Source organism: Arachis duranensis, chromosome 5 (genome assembly GCF_000817695.3).
Source record: "Arachis duranensis cultivar V14167 chromosome 5, aradu.V14167.gnm2.J7QH, whole genome shotgun sequence".
NCBI classification, from domain to species: domain Eukaryota; kingdom Viridiplantae; phylum Streptophyta; class Magnoliopsida; order Fabales; family Fabaceae; genus Arachis; species Arachis duranensis.
This window is the reverse complement of record NC_029776.3, coordinates 99,073,156-99,080,882: the sequence shown is the minus strand read 5'-3', so window position 1 is coordinate 99,080,882 and position 7,727 is coordinate 99,073,156. Positions and strand designations below refer to the sequence as shown.

General features: G+C 31.2%; 2 protein-coding genes across 2 annotated transcripts; both read left to right on the top strand.

Moving 5' to 3' along the window:
• The first annotated feature begins 3,545 nt into the window (after nt 1-3,545).
• On the top strand, nt 3,546-4,668 carry LOC107490965 (uncharacterized). Its single transcript, XM_016111761.2, has 3 exons — nt 3,546-3,845; nt 3,935-4,160; nt 4,262-4,668. Exons 1-3 carry the CDS (start codon nt 3,546-3,548, stop codon nt 4,666-4,668), a joined length of 933 nt encoding a protein of 310 aa, XP_015967247.2.
• Nucleotides 4,669-5,011: 343 nt separating this feature from the next.
• On the top strand, nt 5,012-5,951 carry LOC107490966 (uncharacterized). Its single transcript, XM_016111762.1, has 2 exons — nt 5,012-5,356; nt 5,670-5,951. Exons 1-2 carry the CDS (start codon nt 5,012-5,014, stop codon nt 5,949-5,951), a joined length of 627 nt encoding a protein of 208 aa, XP_015967248.1.
• The last annotated feature ends 1,776 nt before the right edge of the window (nt 5,952-7,727 follow it).

Here is a 7,727-nt window from a genome sequence, read left to right as displayed (position 1 = left end):
TGTGGATAGGGTGGATATTGTGGTGGATAGTATAGTGATAGTGAGTAATGTAGCAGATAGTCTCTTGGTGGAGGTGGATACCGCATTGAGTAGTGTGGTGGATAGTATGGTGGATACTGTCGTGGTGGTGGGAGAAGATAATGTGGTTGTGGTGGTGGTCTTTGTCATGGCAGGGGTAGTTGTTGATGTGGCGAGTGTGATTGTTGTGTATCAAACAGATCGATCCACACTTTGTCGCATACAGTCAAATGATTACCAAAATCTCTTCTATACTAACTGGTGTACTCAACAGTAGGAGAATAAGGATCGGATGTGGACATATGTAAGCCATATATAGAAATTGCGGTAAAATATTCTATCAATCAAACAGAAGTTAACAACAGCAAAAATACTATTTTTTATTATATTTCAAGGTTTCAAGTTATTATTACTTCATGTTGCATATCATCTAGCAGCTGCTTAATGTGCGTGACTTTCATTTCTCTATAGTTCAGGCGTTGTCTTCAGCTATTCCACCTGAAAATATTAAGCTTTCTAATTAGAAACATAACAATTCACCAAATAGTAAATCTATTTTCCATGTGAAAAAGACAATTTTACCTTTGCGCTAATCGAAATACTCCACCTGCAGAAACGGGTGTGGGAATCGGAGCTAGCTAAGGCATTCGCTCTCATGCCCAGATGTGTAACAGCACTATTGGACCATCCATCTCTTTCATATCATAACGTGAGACTCCTACATAAAGACTTGTATAGATATGCCAAACATGCCAATCCCCAATTGTAAGACCTGATTTCTGAAATATTCCTCAACAAGGGCAAGTACTTGCAGCTCATCATCGACGTCAACTTGTTAAGAAACAAAGTGGTATTAATCAAGAAAGATATGTGACATCGGACATAGTGTTGCACAAACTCTTGAGTGTCTAACACCTTTACATCACGAATTTGTCTAATTCATGACAACTTGATTGCACTAGATACATTTTCACTTTCGCTTGGTGGTATCCCAAAATTGACCACGTATTCGTCGACCAAGCGGAAAAAATTGTTGTTCGTTCTTCCATTTACAGAACGACTATCGGATGTGCGCAACATCTTCTAGTGTGATTGTGCATTTACCTATAGGAAAATGAAATGTATGTATCTCGGACCGTCATCTGTTTATTAATGTCATAATTAGAGATGATTCACATTTTACTCTTCCTATTTGAAATATGTGATAGAAACTGACTTTTCGTAATGCGTCGTTCACTAACGCTGTGTTTGTTTAGAGGGAAATAGGGAGGAATTGAAAACGAACGGAAAGAAAAAGAAAGGAAAAGTGAAGTTTCACTTGTTTGGGAATGAAAGAAAATTTAAAGGGAAAATAACAACATTAACAAAATGTGATAGGGACCCACCAAAAACGTTTCTCTCCAAGTAAGGTGAGAAAATGGAAAGAAAATTCATTTCACTGCATCATTTCCAAACCCTACCCTTCTAAAGCTCTGAAGACTCTTCTTCAACCTATTCAGCTGTGCATGCTCCCCACTTCCAACACTATCAACTAGTGCAAGTGTTACTAACGTCCATTCCTCCACCACTTCTCAATCATTTTGGTCACGACATCTTACATCTACGGGTCAAATCTGGTAAGTTTTCCATGTTACTCTTATTTTCACCTTTCATTCTTTATTAGCTTCATATATCTGTGGGTTTCAGCTTCAACTTTGCAGTATAGGAACAAAGATTACATTTTAGTTTGAATTATGAGTTTCTTAATTTTAATGCCTATAAACTGTTTGATAAAATGTTTCAGTGAAAACATGCAAAGGTATTTAGATCTAACTTAATCAGAGTTAAAAAAATTAATGTGTGTATATACTATAGATAAATTTTTTATGTTGCTCTTATTTTTTATTTGATTCTATATGTTGATGGATTTGTGTTTGTGATTTAAGCTTGAAGTATATGAACAGGGATTATGTTTTGGTTAGATTTATTACTTTGTTAATTTTTATGTATGCAAACTGCTTGATCAAATGCTCCAATGAAAAAAATGCTTATTCATATTTTGTTAACTTTTATGTTTATAAACTGTCTGATAAAATGCTCCATAAAAAATATAACTGCTTAAGTAAACTTACTTAGGTAAACTAATTGATTTCGTCGGACACAAAATTCATGCTAGTATAACCATTGCTCGTTTATGTTGGTTTGAATTTCGATAAAAAAACTTTCATCTTGCTATGATATAGGCTAAAATATTTTTAGAAAACATTTTATAAAATAATACTTTCGCGAAAATATTTAATATTATTTTATAAAACATATTAAAATAAGAGATAGGATACGTTCAAATATTTTCTAGAAAAAGCCCTGCCTGCAATGCTAAATTTAGCGGTGATTCTGTTTGTGAAAAACATAAGTAAATATTTATCAGAAAGGGGTGATAAATCTAAATCTAGAACAAGAACTTTGCACCTAGCTATTATACTAACCATCATTGTTCGTACATTCAAGCTAGAAACATATTAGTCATTATATTTTGATTTTCACGAATTTGAGGAGAAAAAAATAGAAATCTTCAATAATTGAATATGTTTAAATTTTCGTTCATACAAAATTATTATTATTTGGGAGCTCAAAGAGTCCATTACTTTATTTGTTTCAAGTTCAACAAACAATTTTGGAAAGTTGTAAGGCACTTTGCATATGCCATCTTTGACCAAATTCAAGTTTAGCTTACATTTTTCTGCTTGTTTTTCACTAAGATAAGATCTTTAATATGGTCTTTTGTTTAATACTTTTCTTCTAAAATACTATTTTTTATATATCCATAAGTTTTTTTTATTTTTATGTAAATTTATACCCAAAAAAAAAAATATCTTCCTTCGTGATGACTATGAAAAAGTCCATTACTTTATCTGTTTCAAGTTCAACAAATAACTTTGGAAAGTTGCAAGGCACTTTGCATATGCCGTCTCTGATCAAATTCAAGTTTAGCTTAGATTTTTCTGCTTGTTATCTTTCAATTGGTTGAGATTCTTTTACACTTAATTATATTCTTCGATTAGGAGGTCATATATATATTAATACTAGTTATTTAACTGCATTGCTTGTGCTTTACATATGATGCTATCTTTTTTGTTGTTGTTGATGCTGTAAATCTACGATATGTACATTTGAAACTACAAAGTGCTTGTTAAATGGATAAGGCTGATCATGAAGAAAGTTTTTTGGTCCCCAATATGGAAGACATCTTTAATTGTGATTTCCCACTAAACCTTTCCTTTAAGTTCGGGGTCGATAATCAGGAAAATATGTTAACCCTTGAAAACCAAGAACATATATTAACAATTTTGAGGGAGGATTGGAAAAGACGACAGAAATTATGTACAATAACACTGATATGTTACATCGTGCACATGTTATATTTATTGAGATTTATGTCTACGCGGGTTGACAAATCCATCTCCCATAAATTGGTTGGGCGAGAACAAATTCGAACTACTTTAATGCAACAGTTAAGAGAAACTCATAGGTGTCGTGACATCCTACGCATGGGCCCTGATGCATTTCTTCAATTATGTGAGAAATTAAGAGCAACACGTCAAGTGAGGAATACAAAACATGTTACAGTAGAGGAGCAAGTTTCTAGGTTCTTGTATATAGTAGCTCATAATGTGAAAACTAGAACTGTATCTTTTTTCTACCACCGGTCTGGAGAAACTGTTAGCCGCTACTTCCATGCTGTGTTACAGGCAATTATTTTACTAGAAGATGAATTTCTTCAACAACCATCTGCATCAATTGTTTCTCCGGCGATCCTTCACAATCATAGATTTTATCCTTATTTCAAGGTATTCACATGTACAGTTACATGAATAAATAATTTTGATTGATATATACAATTTCATGTTACTTTATTAAATATTGCACTATTATTTAGGACTGTATTGGAACTATAGATGGAACACATTTTCGTGTCAAAGTACCCATAGCGGATCAACCTAAATTTCGAGGGAGAAAAGACTGGCCCACACAGAATGTATTAGCTGCATGTGATTTCGATATGAAGTTCACTTATGTATTAACGGGTTGGGAAGGAACAGCATCTGACTCAAAAGTTCTTAAAAATGCATTATCGAGGGATGATAATCTTAAACTTCCTCGAGGTTAGCATGTATATAAAATTATATTGTCTCATTAATAGGTAAAGATTAGTAGTTTGTGTGTTTATACTAAAATTAATCATTTTTAATGATGGATTCTGTAGGAAAATTTTACCTTGGGGATGTTGGATTTATGCTGAAGCATGGATTAATTACCCCATATCGAAGTGTAAAGTATCACCTAAAAGAGTATGCAAGACGTGGTCCAGAAAATGAAAAAGAATTATTTAATCTTTGTCATGCTTCATTGAGAAATGTTATCGAAAGGTCATTTGGAGTTTTAAAGAAAAGATTTGCAATAATCACAAGTGGCACTGAACCACATTATGACTTTGAGACTATGACTGAAATTGTGCTAGCTTGTTGCATATTACATAACTTTTTAATGGGTGTAGATCCTGATCCACATCTCATAGCTCAAGTTGACCGAGAACTTCAAGAAAATAATCAGAAGAGGATGAAGTCATTCGACATGAACAAGATGAATACTATAGGCGGGGGGCCATATTAAGGGATGAAATAGCTGCTCAAATGTGGGCTGACTATCAACTAGGACTTTGATCACTCATTTACAAAATTTTCCAAATAAAGTTATTAGTTGTATTATCTATGCGCTGAGTTGATTTTATAACTATGATTTGTTATTATTGAATTCATGTTACCTCTTGAAGTGTTATCATATTCTGTTTGAGGACTTTGGTGTGCACAAGTTGAATCACTTTGTCATATGTTGTACTTATGGAGTGTATTCAATTTTTATTTGTTGAATAATTGATAATATAGTTTACAAATAGTTTAATTTAAGATTATGGATGTTATTTCTATCCACTTATTTTGTAGATTGACAAGTGTTAATGGCAAAGAGAGCATCATGCCAAGGTGAGGTCACTAGTCGGGATACTCTAAGATGGACTGACGAAATGGATACAACCTTCATTGATACTTTGATTGAAGAAAGCCGCAAAGGTAATAGAGTGGATGGCACATTTACTACAATGGCATATGACAGCATACTTTCACTTTTGAGATCTATCTATGGTAACCACATCCGCAAAGAGAATCTTAAGAATAGACTCAAGACTTTAAAGGATCATTTTGGAGTTTGTTATGATAATTTTCATGGGCTTAGTGGATTTTTCTGGAATCCAATTACAAAGATGTTTGAGGCTGAGGCTGAAGTCTGGGAAGAATTGATTAAGGTATACTTTATGCATTTATTCTCTTTTTGGGTATTAAATGTCACTAGTAATTATTGAAGAAGTATCTTAATAATATATCTTTACATATAGGCACAGTCATAGTAAATATTCTTCTATTTGATTTAGGCAAAACCAGAAGTGAAAAAGTAGATGCGTACTCCAATCAAACACTATGATAAACTATTTGAGATATATGGTACAGACAGGGCAACAGGAAAACATGCTGAAAGTGCCAAAGAAAAAGTGAAAAGGTGGGAAAAGAATAAAGAAAAATTTAACTTGAATGATGATGATAGTTTCTTAAATATGGAAGAGGAGTGGAATGAGGATCCAGTTACTCCTCATGCTACTAGTTTTTACAATGGGTCATAGTCCTGAAATTGGTTTATCTAACCAATCAACTGGCTTTCAAGGAACATCATTAAGAGGTACTAAACGCAAAACAACCATGAGTGATAAATTAGAATCAGAAATGGAAACAATGAGTAAAGGCATTCAAGCATTGACTGACATGATGAAAGATGGGAATCATTTTTATGAGAGATCAATTAATATTGCTGAAAAGCAAGTGTTAACAGCTGAAGAACAAGTGTAGGTAGCTAAGGAGCAAGTTCAAATTGCTAAACAACAAGTGCGAATAGCTGAAAGGGGTCTTGTGATTTTTGAGCAAAGTAGGCCTCGCATTTACTCTGAAAATGATGTGTGGACTGAGTTAGAGAATTTAGGTGTGATGCCAGAATTGCGCATGAGGTGTTACCGGTTTTTATACAGAGAAGATAGAGCTAAGAGGAAATTTTTTGGTGTTCCGGCTGACGTACGTCTTGCCACATTATATAAATTGATGAAAGAAGCAGGTGCACTCTAACAACAATAGTCCTAGTAATGTGGCTAATATTTTGAGAATGGCACAAATATAACTCTAAGATCAAGATACGTAAAGTATCTTCATATTTTGTGGTAATATATCTATGACTTAATTAAGACTTATAATGATAATACCTCATGTTTTTGTATTTTGTGACTTTCATAACTATAACTATTGTTAACTATGCTATTAGTAATGAGTTAGTCAAAAAAGTTAAAGCTATGTAATAACTTGATGAAACAGTCCCTGTATTAAATTTGTTAGTTTCATATGTAATGACTTGATCATGTAAGACTTTTTTTATATGTATTTGTAAGTGTAATATAAGGCATAATATATTAATCAAATGATATAATATAATTGATTAGCCTCTTTAAAATCATGTACATGTAATTATTGATTTAGATATTTTTTTTTCATGTACATATAATTATTGATTTACATATTTCTTCTTCTTGAAATTATTTCCAGTTTATGTATTGAGATGAGTAGTAAACAAAAATAAAATTAATATTTTATCAAATTAGAACACGCTAACTTTATTATTATTATTATTATTATTCCTAACTTGTTATATTATTTATATAATTAAATTTTGTTGTTATTATTTAATCACATTTATAAATACTTACATAATTGTATACATAATAACATGACTATATAATATGGAGGATAATATTGTCATTATATAACTTAATTCATTTTTTCTATCAATTTTCCTTCCTAAACAAACAACATAAATTATTCATCTTTCAATATCTTTCCATCATATTTTCTTTCCATCCAAACACACCCATAGAAATTAAATTTCACTTCAATTTCTTTCCTTTCTATTTCTTTTCACTCAATTTCTCTCCTTCCTATTTCTTTCCACCCCACAACAAAGTGTAAATGACTATACTATTCTAATGAAATCCATTTTCTCAGTTTTAAAATTCTCGTCGCCTACCTGAATATGTATTTCATTAAAGTTTATATTTTTTATATATTATTAATATTAATCTTATTATTAATAACATGATGTGAAGTGTTCATTTTTGGAAAGCCAAATTTAATCAAAATACTACTTTATTTATTTATTTTGTTGGTTAAATCATGAAACAATACTAATATATTTTGAATGATAATAAGAACATAATATCTAAATTATCACACTTCATAATAATATTAATATATATATGCAATCATGCTAATAATTATCTAGTAACGTTAATAATACTTACGGTACACGTTCCTGAAAAATTATTCTTATAATATATTTTCATCCTTAACTTTTCGTATAATTTAACATGATTAACATACAAAAATAATAAAAAATTCTTAACATTAACAAAATAAAATAAATACATGTATATGAAAAATTTAATAGCATAATAAATAATTTACATATCGAGAATTATTTACATGGGTAACAATATGTTTTTTTTTAGAATTAAATTCTGTAGTATTTTTTTGTTAAAAATTAAAATCACACCTCAAAAACTAATAATTTCATACTCCTTTAAT

Bases quoted from the DNA above. Each gene is read 5' to 3' on its own strand.
- LOC107490965 (XM_016111761.2), top strand. From the start codon at position 3,546: ATGGGCCCTGATGCATTTCTTCAATTATGTGAGAAATTAAGAGCAACA. The intron at 3,846-3,934 runs GTATTCACATGT...ACTATTATTTAG, and splicing joins GATTTTATCCTTATTTCAAG to GACTGTATTGGAACTATAGA. The intron at 4,161-4,261 runs GTTAGCATGTAT...TGGATTCTGTAG, and splicing joins TAATCTTAAACTTCCTCGAG to GAAAATTTTACCTTGGGGAT.
- LOC107490966 (XM_016111762.1), top strand. From the start codon at position 5,012: ATGGCAAAGAGAGCATCATGCCAAGGTGAGGTCACTAGTCGGGATACT. The intron at 5,357-5,669 runs GTATACTTTATG...TAAATATGGAAG, and splicing joins TCTGGGAAGAATTGATTAAG to AGGAGTGGAATGAGGATCCA.